Consider the following 18,617-nt stretch of genomic DNA (forward strand, 5'->3'; position numbering starts at 1 on the left):
CGAAACAGTGGGAAAGGCGATTCTTGAGACAGCAGCTAAAGTACGCTTCCATAGGTTGTGTGCCATTTATATGTGTATGATGACTGTTCGCGGTTGATGTCTGCGCAATGCACTCAGTTGCATCAGGTAGGTTTCATGAGGCTCTTCCGTACCGCTGAAGGTGTGTATCTTGTGCGTAACTTGGGCTAGTTGTAGTGTTGGTGACAAACGTACCGCGTCGAGGCTTTGGAAAGGTATCCTCGGGGAAGTGTCGAACTGAGAGCCCGGAGTCCGTCTGTTGAGAACTGAATGGTTGAAGTCACAGTCACACCTTCCTGATCTAGCCCTGGAGTTCCTTTGCCCACCCATACATAGCGACCGAAGTCAACCCTAGTCTCGACGTCAAACCACAATTCCAGTACATCAGTGACGCTTTTCATCCCATCGTCAACTTCACCAACAAGACCAGAGCTCCCATTATTCTGGACCATGGTAACATGGTACTGGCATTCTCTTGCAAGACACTCACGAACAAGGAAGTGCCGGCGTGTATTTTCAATATCCAGCATTGGACCCCGTAGCAGTTGTGGGCCTTCTGACGGGGCCGCCGAAAGATGACAAGCTGTGATAACAGGTCGAAGGAAATGTGCATGACGCTAGTATAAAGTTACGGGCCCGCTCCGATGAACTATCGAGGAACCAGGCTCGAGTCCGGCTGAATGGATGAATGAACCTTTTCGGGGATTTTACAGAGCAAGACACAGCGAGGCAATAAACTCTGTTGTCGGACGGGGCTAGATTCAGAAGATCAAGAATCTGAAGCCGGGCTTGGGCTCAGGCTGGTCGAGATTTGTGGACAAGTCACAGGCTCTTTCGCCGGACAGGTACCGTCCTCACGCTCCAGCTTTCAGACTCTACCTCACAACAAGAGACAGTACACAATCTCCTTTCTATTGGCACTTGAGCGAAGTGTAGCCGGGAACACTTAGCTTTGTATGATCGATCTCCAATTTTGCCGCCGTTGCAATTCCACGATCTGTTGAGCCACATCCGTCAACGTATCCTCGACCCGACGAAACTGTACGAGTCCCAGGATCGTTCCGGTAAGTTGCGTATCAGACAATCCAACGGATGGATGTCTAGAAGATGGTTGTCGTGAGGGAGAGCCATCAGCATTAACGCGACCTGCAAGTTCTGGGAAGCGGCCAACCAAAATTTGCGCAATCGTAGCCCCGGACGGCATGACGCCGGCAGATATCATGAATCGTCTGTTCCCAGCCTGGGGAACAAAGGCTGCTTGAACACTTGCGACTGCAAGATCCTTGCGTAGTGTAAGCGCTCAAGATCGTCATCGAACCCCCTGAAGGCAAATTGTACTCACTCTGACATCAGTGTAGTAGTCGATACCGTAAGGAGGCGACCTCACACGTTCACTCGAGTCGCTGCTACAGATGTTCCATATACGTCGATTTGCCTCTTGCAAATCTGAGGAATTTTCCAAAGCACGCATCTGCGGTCCGTAAACACTAGGTGCGACGACATAAACCAATTCGAATCGAGCTTGAGCCTCTCGCATCCAGTTCCTGGTCGCGGCGTACACAATATTGTCGCATGCTTGGCTAGTCGCAAGAATGTACTCAGGGTCAACCTCCGAACTTCGAGGCGATGCGGCATGGTACGGGTTGTAAGAGCTTGGGTCCAATACCAGCCACCTCGCAAAGGGTGAAAGCGAGGTGGTGATGACAACTCTGTGTACCCTTGAGTTCATCCGGTTTATCGATCTCAAGACGTTGAGCAGGCACTCGGTCTGGAGATTGACAAAGCGGGCGAGGCAGTCGGCCTCGTCGGAATGATCTGCTACAACATGGATGATCGTATCGAATGGCTCTGGATGGTCGCGAAGTGCATCGTCGAAGGAACCGGGTATGGACAGTCTGCTTCGAGGTACGATGGCGATCTCTAGCCAAGGATAGCGGGTCGCTGGATACTGCTGCCTCAAGAAGTCTCGGACAGAGATGGAGTAGGCCACGGCCCGAACAGAGACGGAGTAGGCCAGGATTTGGTTGAGGGTGAAGGCGCCGGTCAGAATATCGACGCCTGTAAGGAGGATGCGTCTTCTTGCCATGATTGCGAATGCCAGGCTGTTGACGTGGTGACTGCAAAGGTGGCGGTAGTGAGACCGCTAAGGGTGGGTGGAAGGATTCTGGGTGGCAGGGGACCAGGCAGTCTACACAGGTCACGTTTCTGGAAACGATGATTAGGCCATGATCTGTCTATGACCTATGGGGAGTGGCTAGAGCATGTCAGAGGCGCTCAACATCGGCTCACGTCTCGTAGCTTGCACAAACAGCCTCATGAGCTCTATAGACACGAGCAGGTGCTCAGCGCCGCATTGAAGTATTGTTGTCCGCGTCGCGGAACGTTGGCCACCAATGTCGAGGTGGTAGCGAACGGTATCGAATGTGATACTGTTTAATTTGACGAAGTGATAGTCAGTCCTAGTCTCAAGTTGATGGAATGTCTCATTTGCGCGGGGACGCCATGGCAAAGAGTTTGTATGGCCTTCCACTCCCGATACATCTAGTTGGTTACCGCTACTTCGTGCGTAGGGCCATGGCACATCCGTTGCAGTTTGAGTTGAGAACGACTGCAAGCCAGTGGAGGTGGACCCTCATATGATGACTGACTAAAGGGAAGCTGTTTGAGCTGCCATTGGCGAGATGCTGCCGAAGCTGTAGCTGCGTGGCCCGTAGCATGCCGCACATGAAAGCCCAGCGATTCCCACATAGCCTTCACCGTCACACTACACGTAGGAGGACATGTATCGGACGTACCCTACCGTACGGTACAGGAGGCGGGTAGCGGCTAAGAATCACCAAGCCACAACCGCAGGATGCCTTGAATGCAGACCTTGAAGAGACTCATCAAAGCTCGATGTAGGCAATGAATCACGAGCGACTCTTTCCACTAGTATCCGGAAGGAATGATTTGCCTGAGCGAGGCGAGATCGCGGTAGCGACAGCACCCATGATACTAAATCGTACGGCTGTCCGTCTTTCGGCGAAGACATCCTTTAGAACCTTGTCTGAAGCCAGTGGGCTCAAAATGCTACAGGCAGTGCACTGCTGTGGTCTCATCGTCATTCCCCACGGCTGGGCTTTTGACCTGACGTTGGGGCTGTCATGCATGTCGCCAAACATTGGCCGGACGCCCTGCTAACATTTTAGGTACTAGAGAGGAAAGAGTTCACCTCGACCCGCTGCCGGAAGGATGTAGCGAAATAGACTATGGGAAGATGATGAGGAAGGCTTGGCAAGGCGAGAGGGTGCAGGGCTTCAGCGCTGAGAAGGGATCTCAGTCCTAGCCTCTCGACAGATGTGCTCAGTCAGTCGGGGGCCGAAAGGGACTAGTTGCATTACCCACGGGCCATACGTGCAGACGGCAGCCTGAGGGTATACTCGCTGATCATGTTCCCGAGCGGCGTCTGTAGCATCGTCATTCTGAGCTTCTAGTGCTGGTCGCGTCGTGCGGTGAAGCAGATGTCGTGGCGCGGTGAGCTGGGGCTACCGAATGTGGCGTGTAGACGGGGCCGAGCTCACATACCGGATCAATCTCAATACGATGTCAGGTGCATGCTGGCATGTCTGTGGTGCTGAATGTCACAAGAAGACGTTACCCATTATAGCAGCAGGGGCAGGGGTTCGGCGAGTGGCGAGCAAATGGCACCTGCAGTTCCTAGTTTAAATCGCGTCACGTGTCACAGCTCGTCCCGAAGTCCCGTAAGCCCCGCCGCCTGAGTCTACTCCTGCAAGGTCAGATTTTATATTCATGACTACCTTTGCGGAATCCGATGCAGACATGCTGTGGCAGGGCGCATTTATGGGCGCACGCATTTGGATTGCGCAGCACATGGTCGAACGGTGTATGCTATGCTTGACGAAAACCTCAAGCTCACTTGGGTGGCTTTCAGCCGGCCTCTTGAAGGCGTATCCCTTCAGTAGCTCATAATTCGAATGATACATGCGTCTCAGCGAGACACGCACCACCCTTCGCTCCTTGTCCTTCTGGTGCTAATGTTTTCCCATCAACACGGAGCTCAAACAAGCCGCATGCGATGGTAATTGTGACGGATCCAATGGAATCCTTGGAGTGGCAGTACATTGGGTCGAAAGTCCGGATACTGCATTGCTCAGCGCAGGATATAACAGAACACTAAGCCTTGTGACTAGGCACTGCAAGTTCCATTACGGCAGGCTCACCGCCATGCGCCATACGGCATCCTAGTATAGTACATAATCGACAGCTCCTAGCAGCCCTGAAGGTAGGGTTCATTCTGCAAGCTGATCCTCTACAATGCCCCCTTGCTAATCTTGTCTCACTCCAGCAGTGATGCCTGGTTCGTGTACAGCACGTCAACCACATTGCTCAGTTTCTCAATCGTCCCCAAGGCTGCGTCGTATGACTGGTCCCTTTCGGACTCATCGAAGACGATCAAACACCCAGCCCCTTGGTCGAGGACTCCGATGATAACCTTATCCAGGATCATCTGCGAAAGCTTTCGCTCCACCTGAACCGTATCGAGGCCCACCATTTTGGCGACGTGATCGATCTCTACCCTGCTGAATGGTTCGATCACCTTGATAAGGTTCTGCTCCAGCATATTGTCGTATAAGCGCCGGAGATGTCCCGTAACGAATGCATCGCTTCCCAGCTCCTGGCGGTAGTCGGTCAATGCCGTCTCGTACTCTTCCAGGCTGCGATTGGTGTGTGCACGTGCGACGGCCTTCATTGCGTCTAGGCTCTTACCGGCATATTTGATGGCGTGTTTTGAGGTCATCAGTGAGGTCACATCATCCCCAGCGTTGAGCATGATCTTGCATAGCAACATGTACTGCAGAGCTGACGTTGCCTTCTGCGCCTCATCTTGCGAGTGATAGCCCTCCATAGCCTCGATGAAATATGAGAAAGCGGTGTTGAAGTCGCCGTCCTCGGCATGTAGCATGCCGCTCTGCATGTCAAGCCCCGCCTGCAGCAAAGGCGGGGTATAGACCGACGCCGCTGAGGTTCGGGCAGAGGTGAGTGCGGCTCGGCCCTTGGGTATGTTGCCTAAGGCATGGTAGACGCGTGACTCAAGCAACTGCACCTCTACCAGCACCAGCTTGTCGTCCAATCGCTTAAGCTCCTTGAGTAGGCTGTTGATAAGCGTGAGCGCATCGTAGTAGGCGCGTTTTTGCATGTACAAGGATACAAGGCGGGTCTCCAGATTCTGGCGCAGGAAACCTCTCCGCTCGGACACAGCCCACTCTATGCATGACTTGGTAACGTTGATCTGGACGTCGGTGGTGTTGGGGATGGTTGTGAAGAGTTCGAGCAGCTGGCGCACTGTATACAAGTTAGTCGCGAGCTATGCCACAGGAGATATCTCAGCTTACCTAGCTTTGCGGTCTTTGCCTTTGCGAATGAGGATAGCACCGACCGCGTTTGTTTGACGAGCTCGGCGAGCGCATCCACTCGTCGCTGATCACGAAAGAGCTCGCCTAGGCCGACCAACGAGCTCTCGTAGTTCTTTATAGCGGCCTCGTTGGATCCGGGATCTGTCGATAGCACCTCTTTGTATATCTGCTCTGCCTTGGCCGGTTCTGTCTTCGCGAGCTTCTGCGCCTCCGCTATCCGCTTGCCGTTGTCGGCGACAGCCATGGTTGGGGGGCGAATCGACGAGAAGTGGCTCGGGATATGTCGAGGAGGTGATGAGATCGAGAGCGGTGGTGAAAGCGAATTAACGGTGGCGTGGCGGGGAAGTTGCTGAGCTCTTCGCTCGTGGTAGCTTCCGTGAATGCGGCGATTCGCCGGAGCGGTCTAACATTTGTCCGCAGCTGGTCGCTACAACAACCACGATGTTTGCTGCCTCATCTGCAGCTGCAGTTGGTCTGTTTAAAGCTTTTACAGAGTAATGCAGCTATTGTGCAGTCATTTATTCACACGCAACTCCACCGCGCGCCTGCCGGAAGTGCGTGGCGCGACCGGAGCCAATCAATGAGCTCATTGGTCTGTGCACGTACTGAGGACGTAAACAGATAAACACGCCTGCTTGCATCTCAGCATACACACACCGCTGTTCTTGCACCCTCACATCTACGACTTCAAGAATTAGCATATACCCGCGCAGGATCGCAGCGTTCCCCAGCTAGACGATTCCTAAACGCAATTGGTACAAATCCGATCTTACTCCATTCCGCATCTCATTCCATTGCAAGTTGCCTGATTATCACCACCATAATACACGATGTCCTCCATCGACAGGGATAGCTCACGGGATCGAGAGCTCGTTCGGCACTCACATTCTTTCTCCATCGATTCAAGGCTTCATATTCCCATGTACGTTTTCTGTCCTGCAATGTTCCCACTGCCGCAACACCATTGATGATGCCGTCGCTGACACGATTTCGTCGCACCAGGTGGGATAGCTCGGACCCAGAGCGCGCACCTCCGCCTCTGCCGTTGAATCCTGGGTCGCCAGTTCTTACCACACGCGCGGGCACATCGTCGGCAATTGCGCAGGCAGCCAAAGCGTTGGAAGAGAAGGCGCGCGAGAGCATGCCCATGAGCTCATACACGACTAACCCTATGCCTCAGAGGTCTCCCGAGCGATCACTTATCAAGGGGGCTCATCACAAACGCATGCAATCGTTTCAGAATACGGGCGTCAAGGATCTACGGAGCTACCTGGACTCACACAAGTCACCCGAACGATCTCCAGAACGACCCGCAACAAGATCTGGAACACCTCCTCGAGAGATGAGTAAGGATTACTTTGGTGGTGACCTTAGCCCGTCACGTTTAGGAACCCCCACACCTTCCAGCCGGGATGCTTTGAAGGACACACCTTCTTTGCGACCGTCGGCGCGACCGCCACACAAGGCAATTCTAGGAGAGAATACACCACCTTCAGCGACGATGATGGCTCTACAAACCATGAACGTGCCATCACACATAATGGATCCACCTCCGCCGCTCAACATTGACAAAACTCCATCGAAAACGCCGCTATCAGCTCCGCAGAACATGGACTCAATATCGAATCAGCTTCTCAGTATTGCAACGATCGTTTCGAATCTCCAGAAAGATATGACGCAACTGAGTCGGCGAAGCAAGGACAACGCGACAGATCTGATCAGTCTCAAGGAAGCCACCAATTCACGAGACGAGGATATTCGCAAATCCCTAAAGGATCTTGTCGCGACAATGAACCACTCGCGGGACTTTTCGAGTCCTGCGGCCGAGTTGTCTCATTCGCAAAGCAGTATGAGCCTCAAGGACCCTCATATGACACCCACCAAGCAATTCACCCTTCCGAGGATAGCTTCCCCGAGCAGTTTTTTCTTAGACGACCGAACCGGCAGCCCCAACCCATACTCCGTTGAAGGTGCAGCAAGCGTCGCTATGCTCGAAAAGATCATCCGTGAGATGGTTACAAAGGACGGGCAGGAGCGACTGATCACCAACCTGCAGAAGATCGTCGACAATGCGAACGGGGAGACAGCGAAGAAGGTCACGGAGCTGGTGGAGTTTGTCAAGCAGAGCTCGGGCAACAATGCCCTCGTCCGCACTACTTCGGCACCTTTTCAACCCTCCCCTGGTATTGGCCCATTAACACGCACAGCATCAGAGGGTCTCTCATTGCACAAAGTCGCCGAGGATGGGAAGCCATATGCCAGCCCCAAAGCAGCCGACTTCGTCAGTGAGGAGATGCTCAAGTTTCTGCGTAAGATCAAGGACAGCGTCGCGGATTCGGGTTGCGTCACGATGGGGACGAAGACGTTGATACAGGAGTTGAGGGGCGAAGTGCTCGGCATGGGCCGGGACCTTGCTCGCAAGATCGAAGAGGCCGAGCAGGCGAAGGCAGAGCAACCCATGATCGAATCAGGCCAAGCGAACGAGCAGCTCAACATCATTGTCCAGGAGGGGCTCGCAGATCTCAAGGAGCACATGGACAAGGTGATGCGCGAGCGACGTCGTCAATCTATCTCCTCCACCGTGACCCGGACTACTGTAGACAACAACGAGGTCTACGACGTGGTCAAACATGCTTTGGCGGATTACGCGCCTCAAGCCGCAAGCTTGGACCAGGAGGCTATCCTTACAGCCATTCGCGAGGCATTCGAAGCCTATAAGCCGAACATTGACGTTGAGACCATTGGATTGGAGCGTGACGAAGTTTTGGAATGTCTGCGCGAAGGACTCCAGGACTATCGCGGGCCTGGCGCAACGAAAGAGGAGATCGAACAAATCGTCCAAGAATCTCTCCAACACACAAAGCTACCTCCACCGATCAACGAAGCACACGAGATTCGAGAAGAGGTGATCATGGCTGTCCGCGAATGTTTGGAGGAACTGAAGCCAGCATTCGCACACAATTCCTCTCCTGCTGTCGGCCTGTCACGGGAGTCCCTTTACGAAGTCGTCAAGGAAGCTTTGTCGAGCCACAACCCAGGAGCTCAGGAGCTTGAGATTCCTCAAGAGAGTCTGTACGGCGCCATGAAGGCCGTTCTTGAGTCATCCGGGGCCACGTCTTTGCATACGGATGACGCTGTCATGCAACGACTGCAATCTCTTGTGGACGACATGCACTCCGAATTCCAGGCATATTCTTCAGCTGGTGGACGCGACACCGAGCAGGTACTGGACGCACTCCGCGACGGACTGGATCACTTGCGTACCCAGCTGGAGATTTACATCGACAACAGCACACAGACTCCGCAAAAGGACGAGACTGTTGAGCACATCCGATGCCAACTCGAGGGTCTGCGAGGAGACTTTCAGGGTTTTATGGAGCAAGGTCCGCGTGCCGAAGAGCCGTCACCTCAAGCAGAAACGGCATCATTCATCAAGTCTGAGCTTGAGCACCTACTTGAGCAGCTTACTGAACGTTGCAGTACCACCGAAGCGCATAAGAACGAGATCCTCAGCGTCCTGGAAGCTGGTTTTGAGGGTATGAAGTCGCAAGTTGCTGTGCGAGGCCTTGATCTAGATACGGACGATGAGATCAATGAAGCGATGAAGCAAGAATTTGAGCAGCTCAAGGGCGTTATCCTTGGCGAAACCTCAATCTACAAAGACGAAATCCTGGAGAAGGTACAGGCCGGATTCGCTGGTATGCAAGCTCGATTGGAAGAAGGCACCACACCAGCTAGCACCAGCGACGATGTCCTCACAACAATGAAAGCAGAGTTCGATCATTTGCGGGAAACCCTCGGGGCTAGTCTCGTGAAATCAGGTGGCGCGTCAGACAAGGACGACATCATCGATGCGATACGCGAACTCGTCGACGGCATCTGCTCATCCCAGCAGGATGCCTCCAAGGAAAATATTGCCGCTATCCAAGGAGACATTGAGAATCTAAAAGAATCGCTCGGCAGCGCATTGGTGCGTGCTGAAGATCCTGTGGAGAAAGAGGAGCTTCTGGAAGCGCTCAAGGCTGGTCTTGAAGAGATCAAGGTGAACTCGAAAGCAACTGGCTTCAGCGAGGAACTTCTCGAGGCGTTCCGGAGCGAACTTGAACAAGTGCGGGAATCGAATGGGCTAACTCGTCAGCATGCTCGCGCCGATGCCGAAGAAGTGCTGGAAGCTGTTCGTCTTGGTCTCGATGACCTCCGCTCACACTTAGAAAAGAAGCTCGATAATCCTGATCGACAATTGTCAGCTACGAACGATGTCTTGGACGCTTTGAACGAAGGGCTCGAAGGACTCCGAACCGACATCATCAAGGCGGTTGACAAGCCAGTTGACATGACGGTCTCATACGAGATACTCGATACTCTAAAGAGTGGCCTCGCAGGCTTGCGTGAAGACATCGACAAGCTGAAGGGTAACAACACGACGCGCGACATTGAAGAGGAACCAAAGCCCACCGGCAATGAGATCGTGCTTGCCGAGGATCCAGAGCAGGCTCCCGCCGAATCAGCTAGTCGAGAGATCGTCAGCGAAGCCCTACGCCGCGGTGACCTTGAGAGAATGGAGGTTATGTTATCGCAGCTCCAAGTCAAGGTAGAAGCTATGGATGCGAACATCCAAACGCCGCCACCACCAGCAGAGTCCACACCAGTGCCTGGAACGGCCATGAAAGACGATCTTGTCAGTGTCGAGGGATTGTTGAAAGAGATCCAAGCAGCCATTCTGGTACTGCAAGAGCGGGAACAACCTGCTGCTGTGGTGGAAGGTATGGCGATGAAAGATGACACTGACGCCATTGAGACGCTTCTCGGCAACATGAAAGCGAAGATTGAAGAGCTTTCCTTACCTGATCCAGCATCTATTGTTACGAAAGAGAGCATTGATGAGGTTGAACTAGTTGTTCGCACCACTTCAGAGGCCATCGAAGCATTGGCTAGGAAGTTCGAGGAAGAAGGTGCATCCAAGGCAGACGTCACCGTGGTTCAGGTCATTGCCGATGACATCAAGTTAGTGCTGGACGAGATGAAAGCCGGCAAGTCGGATGACGAAGCCGACCCCAAAGCAACGAAGGCTGACGTCGATGCGGTCACTTTGCTTGTGGATGAGGTGAAGCTCAAGCTCGATGATCTGAAGATACCCAATCCGGAAGACCTGCCCACGAAGTCTGACCTGGAGCAGCTGACCGGCCTCTTCCAGGATTTCCGTGACAGCTATGACAAGATGAAAGACCAGTATGAGCACGACATCGAAATCACAGCCAAGACTGCAGACGATCGCAAGCAAGAAGCAACAAGTCTTTCAGAAAACCTCACCGATGTCAAGGTACTTCTTGATGACATGAAGGAGGACATCAAGAAGAGCCTTTCAGAGGGTGGCCCTCTTGACGGCCTCAAGGACTCATTCAAAAGCCTGGAGGATAACGTCACTGGCAATTTCAACGTGGCTACCGATGTCAAGGAATTGATGGAGACGGTGGCGCGTGAATTCGAGCGTGCTCATGGTTCAATCGAAGCTTTGCAGAACGACCAAACTGAGAAGTCGACTCTGAATCTCGAAAAGCATGATGAGGCCAAGGAAGCCATCATCGCTGGCCTGGTGGAAAAGATCGACACTCGTTTTGACACCCTCATGGCCAAGTACGATGACGCTCAGCTTCTCGCCGATGAGCAAGCCAAGGTGATGAAAGAGAAGGCCGAGGAACAAGAAAAGATCCTCGAAAGTACCAAGACCATGGCTGAGGAGTTGCGACTCACCATCGATACTCTTGGTGCCTCTATCACCGGCATGAACGATCGCTTCGAAGAAGCCACCACGAAGTGGTCCACCGACTCCACTGCGATGACCGGAAAGCTTGATGAGTACATGGTGAAATTCGAAGACCAGAAGATGGAGGACAAAACGGAGCACTCTCACACCCGTGACGAACTTAAGAATATCGAGAACATATTCAATGGTCTCCAAGATAACGTGACTGAATATCATCCAAAGTTCATGGTTGCTCTTCACGAGATCGAGGCTTTGGTGAAGGCCCATTACGAGCACTCACAGAAAGCTAAGGAGGAGTCCGAAGAACATGCCCGAACCGCGAACGAAGAGGCCCGAACGCGCTCCGAAGAACTTCAGAAGCATTTCGCTAGCTTGCCAGCACTCCTTCCGCCACCCCCTCCAGCGATCGAGTTGCCCGAGAAGTATGACGATGCTCCCGTGCAAGAAAAGCTTGACAAGCTGCTTGCGCTGCCGGAGCCTTCCAAGTATGACGATGCCCCAGTACAGGAGAAGCTCGACAAGCTTCTTGAGCACGTTGACGAAGCCGCAAAGTCTACTACCCATCTAGAGCGCCTTGATGACATCCACGCTCAAGTCAAAGCCACTGCTGCCGAAGTAAGCGAATTCGTCGCCAAGCAGGCCCAGCTCGTCATCGATGGCAACGAATCGAAGGAGCGTGAAGCAGAGGAGCTGGCCCTTGTTGTCGAGCGCAGATCTGCACAGAAGGAGCAACTAGAGGCCGACGTTGAGAGTCTAAAAGCGGAGAAGGAGCGCATGGTGCAAGAGCTGAAGGAAGAGAAAGAACGTGCTATGGCGGAATTGAAGGAAGAAAAGGAGCGCACGATCGTGGAGCTAAAGGAAGAAAAAGACTCACTCCTAGCCGTTGTTGCTGCCCTTCAAGCCGAACGCGAGAACCTTGCCCACCAAAAGGTTCGCCTGACCGGAGAGGTGTCTTCATTGCACACTGCTCTTGACATCCGACGCGAAGAGCTGCACATGATGGATGCCAAGGCAGATGCTCTCGAACGCCGCATCTTGAATGGTATCATGGACCACTCTCGCGCCCTCATGATTGCCAAGAACGGACAAAAGAGTCCTTCCAAAGTCAAGAAGCGCATGAGCGCAGATGTCAACGCTGATCCAAGCAAACTAATGCCTCCTCCAAGCACAGCTGCCAATGGTCTTTCCTTCGCTCTGAAGCCGCGGCCCGCGATTCGTCGCAATGGCCCACCTCATCCGGCAAGCCGTCGTATTTACTCCCTGGGTCAGATCAGTGGCAACACGCCAACAGGTGCCCAAGCCTATCCGATCAGCGTCCCCACGATCAACAACGCTGGAGGCCTCAAACGAGCTCACTCGGTGAAGACTAGTTCTCTGCGCAAGGGTTCCTGGGGAGGTCGGCCCAGCGCTGTGGTGGCCAACAAGGAGAACGAGGTCTTGAGCGAAGAAGATGAAGACGCCGGAGTCCAGCCGGACCAGGCTCATTCAATCATTGAAGAAGACCAGGACGAGACACAAAGCCAAACCGGCACTGAGCGTCGTCACAGCTTCGGCACAGGGTCCTACGCAGAGAGCTACGCTGACGGCGAGACGCCGGGATACGACGGCCGTTCGGACTTTGGAGGCACAGGTAGCGAGTATACTTATGCATCTGGGTCCTACATGAGTGGCAGCGATGTTGATCGCCGCACTTCCTATGGTTCTCACGCTCCTTCTGCAACTCATCAAGATAACGAGACCATCGACGAGCGTAGCGAAGACGGCTCCCGTTACGAGCAATCCGAGCAATCCGATGCTGAGGGCGATGAGCCTACTGCTACCATTGCCGCTACGGATGTCGCCGCGCCGTCCGAAGTCACCGCTTCCGAAGTCTCGACTGCGACTGCCGGTGACGATGTGCATATGCCCACAGAATCCGAAGTCGACCGCGCTGTGGAAGCCGTCAAGGAGGAGATGACGAAGGAGGCCATGTGGGCACCGCCCAGTGACTCTGGCGTCGGTACCGATCTACCAACTGCGGCCCTTGGCAATGAGAGTGAGGCCGATGCGGACTACTTCCGGCGTGCCGCTGAAGAGGAAAGTGTGGTTGGGTGAGAGCTAAGTCGAGGTATCCGCATCATATTGTACATACGACATACACTCTTCAGTATGCTCACGACGTTTGGAATGGTGCTTTGAGTTGTCGAAGTCTACGGGTCGCTGCGGGCACAGAGCGGTCCAATTCATGAAGGCAGATTCGGTCAATTTGGGATTTTGGGAAAGAGGATGGCAATAAATTCGACGTTAATCGGGCGTCGTTTATTTCTTGTATACATGATGGTTTGGAAATACGGCTGTTTGCGGCGTTGGACGGTCGGATAGTCGGATATCGTTTACAGGCTCTGGTGGAGTTGTGGTCAATTCGCTAAATTGTTATCTGTGTCTTCGTCAATGATGACAATAATGATTCTTTTCTGTACATCTTCTCCGCATGCATGACATTTCATGACTTTCCTCCACTCGCACCATTATTTTCCGACCTCCTCGTCCCCCTCGCCCTCCTCTTCGTCGCTATCGTCGTCGTCGTCGTCGTCGGCCTCCGCATGCATGAGATCAATGACCAGCACCGACCCGTCCTTCATCGCATCGATCTGGAACCCCGCTTGCAACACGTCCTCTGCATCGTGCACGCACTTAGCGACATCGAGACCGATATCAGCATCTTTGAGCGCCAAGCAAACAGCGCGGAAATGCTCGTGATGCGCGTCCTCTAGCTCCACGCCTTCTTTCCCGCCATCGAAGATCAAGATGGCATTCCCATGACTGAGGTAGAACGTTTCATTTAGTTTGCTATGTGAGTTAGAAGCTTTTAAGAGTTGGTCTCGGGTGGTAGAAGCGCTGGCTGAGAGGCGCGTGAAGAGGCGGGCTTGTAAGAGGTTTTGCGCAGCTTGTGGGGACCTCGGTGCGAAGATCGTAACGTTTGGTGGGAGCGTGGGGGCGGAATCTTTCGAAGACATTTCGGGAGTGTGGATTTTGTTGGAGTGAAATGCGACGTGTAGAGAGGGCAAAATTGGGTTTAGTGGCTTGGCATAAGTAGTACTTTCACAGTTTAGGCAAGAATTGTAGAAGAAACGAAGGTACAACAAGATGAAAATTTGTAGATACTGACAATATCATCCTAGCACCTATCAGATGATAATGGCAGTGCAAATTTTCCATGACAACGTCGGCTACTATGAAGAAGGCACGCTCACGCGTGCTTTTCTTGATCGAAAGGAGACAGCATGACTACGTCTTGAAGATTCTTAACTACGACTACGCTTTCCCTATCTACAAACGCCGCCATAGTTTTTAGGTTATCCTCAGTCATCTTACACATCGAGCTAAGCCTCACTAGGAATGTATGGGACAGCTCCTGCACTCGTCCAAACGTCGACGCAAGCGCCTGCCCTCCGTTCCCCATCCCACACGATGGAAAATTCACCACTTTCCGACACAATCAAACACCAAGCACGACATTGTTACACCTGCATCCGGAAAATTTTGTGCCCAGATGCCAGAGGCCGGTCCCGGTCCGCGGTGCCTGAAATGCCGACGGCTACATCTAAATTGATTAGGACCGACGGTCACGCACCCATTGCCACGACCAACGTGCGTGGCCTGGACGAAACAAGATGGTTTCTTTCCCCGTATTGCGAACTGCAGGGTAGATGATCCGCGAAACGATGCATGGATGGCGAGATTGGATGTGAGAGTTGGAGCTTTATATAGCGCCATGAGGACGTGGGATCTCCTGACTTGAATCGCCTGCTGTGTATCTACCTGGATCAATTGCTGTCAGAGTCATTCATTATGTTGCGCAAAGCAGCACTTGTGAGCGCTTTTGTGAGCGCTGTGTCTGCTGGTTAGTGTCTAATCACATGTTTCCACCGCGTATGTCTAATGAGATCCAGGCACAATCCTCTGGGATGGTCGCTTCAACGAGTTCACCTCCTCCGCCGACTTGAACAAGTGTAAGTCTCACTAATCCCCCTGCCTAACCCTCAGCTCACACTGTCCAGGGTCATGGGCAAATCAGGTCGGACCCTACCAATACTACATCCACGGCTCCGGCGACGTGACCGAATACGTCAACCTCTCGCCCTCGTACAAGAACCCCGCCGACGCTGGCAGTAAGCAAGGCGCCAAGATCACCATTGACAGCACGGCAAAATGGAACAGCGATATGTGGCGGACGGAGCTTATCCCGCAAAAACAGGCCGATTCGATTAGCAGCGGCAAAGTGTACTACCACTTCAGCATTAAGCGCAGCTCGACCAATGTGCCGAGTGCTACGAATGAGCACCAGATTGCGTTCTTTGAGAGCCACTTTACGGAGCTGAAGTATGGGTGGATTAGTGGAGAGAGCGGCACGAGTAATACGAATTTGCAGTGGTTCGTGGGTGGCCAGAGCAAGTGGAAGGTGGCGTTGGTGGCCGATATGTGGCATAATGTTGCTTATGAGATTGTACGTTTCCCTCCATGGTCCGAGCTGGCGAAAAGAACATTTGCTGACGCAAGTGCAATAGGACTTCTCGGCTGGCCAAGTCACCTTCTGGCACTCGACTGGCTCCGACGCACTCACCAAGGCTGCAGGTCCTTTCTCCGCGAGTACGTCCTCCAACGGCGCTGACTGGCACTTGGGGATCCTGCGTTTGCCGCGCTCAGGTTACGACGGAAGCGGTGCCGAGGACTGGTACTTCAGTGGAACTTATGTCGAGAGCGGTACGCTCACCACTTCTGTCTCCAGCCCGGCATAGAGGAATTCGAGATAGGGAGAGACAGCCCTGTATATATCGGCACAAGCCATGGTCTGTGCGTACTTCAAAAGAAGCACATGTGATGAATTGATGGATGCTGAGTGTCACTACAAAGCTCGAGAGATGGATCCCGTATTCGCTGGATGCAGCAACGGTGCAATGAGAGGCGTTGCTGAACAGGCAGCAACGGACCGGTGGACACTGTGATGGCACGTGCGCTGTTGGCGGCGGCGCGGTTGCTGCGGTGACATCAGACAGTCAAGCAGACAAAGCTGTCCCACCCGCAGCGAAGCTTGACGACTTTACGACTTTCTTGTCTGCCGCACGCACCCCACCGCTCAACACAAGCCTTGGTCGCACCGGCCGTGTCCACTGGGCCTGTACACTTACTGAAGCTCCGTGCCAAACTTTGCCCTCTTTTGCGCGACCATCGCACATCATCCCACCATGGCCGACGCACGCGGCGAATACTGGTACCTTGACGACGGCGTCGAGCCCACCAAGATCACGGTGCCGGAGCTGCGGAGCATTCTGCTCAAGCATGGCGTGCACTATCCCGCCTCGGCGAAGAAGCCTGCGCTCGTCGAACTCTTTGCCGCCAACGTGCTGCCTCAAGCTGCGAAGATCCAGCGGGCAGCCGCGCGAACAGTGCGGTCTACGCGCGGCATAGTCGATGTGCCTTCCAGTTCCGCGAGCACCACCACGACCGACGACACGGGCGACGACACCTTAATTCCGCCGCCACCAGCACCAAGGCCGGCGTCGCGGCGTAGGACCCGAGCGGCTACAGCAGAGCACGAGGACGAGAAGCCTGCACCTGCGCCTGCCCGCACACCTGCACGTCGAGCGAAAACACCGTCGCAGACAGTTCCGAACAAGCATGCTCGCGAATCCGATGCAGACGCCGATGGGCAGCCAGCGCATCAGCGCACCCGGAAGAGCCTTGCGCCACAAGTCAAGGAGCCGACACCAGACCCAGAGGCGTGGCACCGTCCAGCTGCGGATAGCCCCTTCACACAGGACAACCCTTTTCAAAGCGGTAGCTCTCCGCCAAACCCCGAATCGCATGCGCGCGATCGACGAAGAAAGACCATGGGCTTTGAACAGAAGGACAGACGCAAGAGCGATGCGAACCGTAGGAAAACGTATCAGCCCCAAGCAAGCCAACAAGAGGACGGCGTTGTCGTCCCTACTCGGAAAACCTTCGAGATGCCTGTTTCTCGTGTGAAGAAAGAGGAGGCAGTAGTCGCTGTGCCCGATAGCGGCGATGAAGGCGAGGAAGGCGAGGAGTACACACCAGAAGAGCAGTTAGAGCTGGTTCGAGAACGCGCTAAGAATGGCGAGGTGGATATCCTGCCTTCAAGACGACGCAGAGATCCTCATAAAACCGCCAGCACTGTCCAAGCGTTCCTGCTCACATTCATTACGACCGCGTTCGCCGTTCTTGGTGGAGTCTGGCGAGAAGAGAAGTTTGCAATCGGCTTCTGCAACACCGGCTCTGTCGCGCCCACGGCAATCGCTGGTGTCGAACTCCCGGAGTTTGCCACCGGTCTTCTTCCGCAGTGCGAACCATGTCCGCCTCATGCGTACTGCTACCCTAAATTGCAGGTTGAGTGTGAGAAAGACTTCATCAAGAAGTACCACCCACTATCATTTGGAGGCGTCCTTCCTCTACCACCTACCTGTGAGCCAGACACAGAGAAGACGCGGAAGGTCACCCAGGTGGCTGATCACGCTGTGCAAATGCTACGGCAACGACGCGCACAATTCGAGTGTGGCGAGGACGATGCGCAGGGCAAGGTCGTGCAGAGCCCTGAGGTCAGCATTGCGGACCTGAAGGCAGGATTGTTAGCCAAGAAAAGCAAGAGTTTATCGAATGCCGAATTCGAGGATCTATTTGCCAAAGCTATCGGCGAAATACCGGGAAGGCAGGAAGTGGTTGAGAAGAGCGACGGGTAAGTTGAACCTCCTTTATCTTTCTATAACCGTATGTCTGACCGAGCTGTACTAATCAGATCTCTTGCTTCTAATATAGAACTACCGGAGAACGTCGGCTCGCCTCAACCTCTCTCTCAGAGCTCACCCTCGCTTGCAGCATCCGACGATCCCTACGAGAATCACTTGAACGACATCTTCTCCAGATTGTAGGCGTCATCCTGTTCATCGCGAGTGGAGCGTACGGCAGATATGTCATTACGTCTAATCGAGCTATCGAAGCTCGAGCGAAGCAATTGGCCAGCGACGTCTTCGATCGCCTCGCCAATCAAGCCGCCCTGGCTCATCAAGAACCAGGCGCATACCAGGACCGCGGTCTCAGCATGAACCAACTCCGAGACGATGTTCTTCGCAATGAATTTTCGTCTTCGCGGCGCATGAACCTCTGGAAGCGTGTACAGAAGAAGGTCGAGCACAATTCGAATATCCGTGCTGCAGTACGTGAAGGAGCAAGCGGCGACATTACGCGCATGTGGGAATGGATTGGACCTGTTCGGTTACTGGAAGATGGACACAGCAGTGGAAAGCGCGACGGTGGACGGCGTAGCCTGGGCTGGATGTCAACGCCCGGCAGCAGTCCGCCCGAGCCGAACGTGGAAGGCCAACGTTGGGATGACGGACATCCGCAGTACTAATTGCTTTTCTTTG

At 53.8% G+C, this 18,617-nt stretch overlaps 6 protein-coding genes across 6 annotated transcripts; 3 read left to right on the plus strand and 3 right to left on the minus strand.

The window, feature by feature from the left end:
- Positions 1-1,327: 1,327 nt before the first annotated feature.
- GRE2 (methylglyoxal reductase (NADPH-dependent) gre2) lies at positions 1,328-2,104 on the minus strand (the record flags this gene model as incomplete). Its single annotated transcript, XM_056219616.1, has 1 exon — positions 1,328-2,104. One exon carries the CDS (start codon positions 2,102-2,104, stop codon positions 1,328-1,330), a length of 777 nt encoding a protein of 258 aa, XP_056066743.1.
- Positions 2,105-4,354: 2,250 nt separating this feature from the next.
- RPN6 (26S proteasome regulatory subunit rpn6) lies at positions 4,355-5,676 on the minus strand (the record flags this gene model as incomplete). Its single annotated transcript, XM_056219617.1, has 2 exons — positions 4,355-5,361; positions 5,412-5,676. The coding sequence occupies 2 exons, from the start codon at positions 5,674-5,676 to the stop codon at positions 4,355-4,357; spliced, it is 1,272 nt and encodes a 423-aa protein (XP_056066744.1).
- A 723-nt stretch (positions 5,677-6,399) lies between these two features.
- N0V89_010878 (uncharacterized protein) lies at positions 6,400-13,290 on the plus strand (the record flags this gene model as incomplete). The annotated part of the gene is made up of 1 exon (XM_056219618.1): positions 6,400-13,290. One exon carries the CDS (start codon positions 6,400-6,402, stop codon positions 13,288-13,290), a length of 6,891 nt encoding a protein of 2,296 aa, XP_056066745.1.
- A 413-nt stretch (positions 13,291-13,703) lies between these two features.
- On the minus strand, positions 13,704-14,192 carry N0V89_010879 (uncharacterized protein; the record flags this gene model as incomplete). Its single annotated transcript, XM_056219619.1, has 1 exon — positions 13,704-14,192. The coding sequence occupies one exon, from the start codon at positions 14,190-14,192 to the stop codon at positions 13,704-13,706; it is 489 nt and encodes a 162-aa protein (XP_056066746.1).
- An 835-nt stretch (positions 14,193-15,027) lies between these two features.
- Positions 15,028-15,974, plus strand: N0V89_010880 (uncharacterized protein; the record flags this gene model as incomplete). The annotated part of the gene is made up of 4 exons (XM_056219620.1): positions 15,028-15,079; positions 15,129-15,188; positions 15,237-15,682; positions 15,744-15,974. 4 exons carry the CDS (start codon positions 15,028-15,030, stop codon positions 15,972-15,974), a joined length of 789 nt encoding a protein of 262 aa, XP_056066747.1.
- Positions 15,975-16,421: 447 nt separating this feature from the next.
- SRC1 (inner nuclear membrane protein enriched at telomere/subtelomere region) lies at positions 16,422-18,604 on the plus strand (the record flags this gene model as incomplete). Its single annotated transcript, XM_056219621.1, has 2 exons — positions 16,422-17,929; positions 18,010-18,604. The coding sequence occupies 2 exons, from the start codon at positions 16,422-16,424 to the stop codon at positions 18,602-18,604; spliced, it is 2,103 nt and encodes a 700-aa protein (XP_056066748.1).
- Between the last annotated feature and the right edge of the window lie 13 nt (positions 18,605-18,617).

Source organism: Didymosphaeria variabile (assembly GCF_027946475.1).
Source record: "Didymosphaeria variabile strain IMI 356815 chromosome Unknown scaffold_8, whole genome shotgun sequence".
Taxonomy (NCBI): Eukaryota; Fungi; Ascomycota; class Dothideomycetes; order Pleosporales; family Didymosphaeriaceae; genus Didymosphaeria; species Didymosphaeria variabile.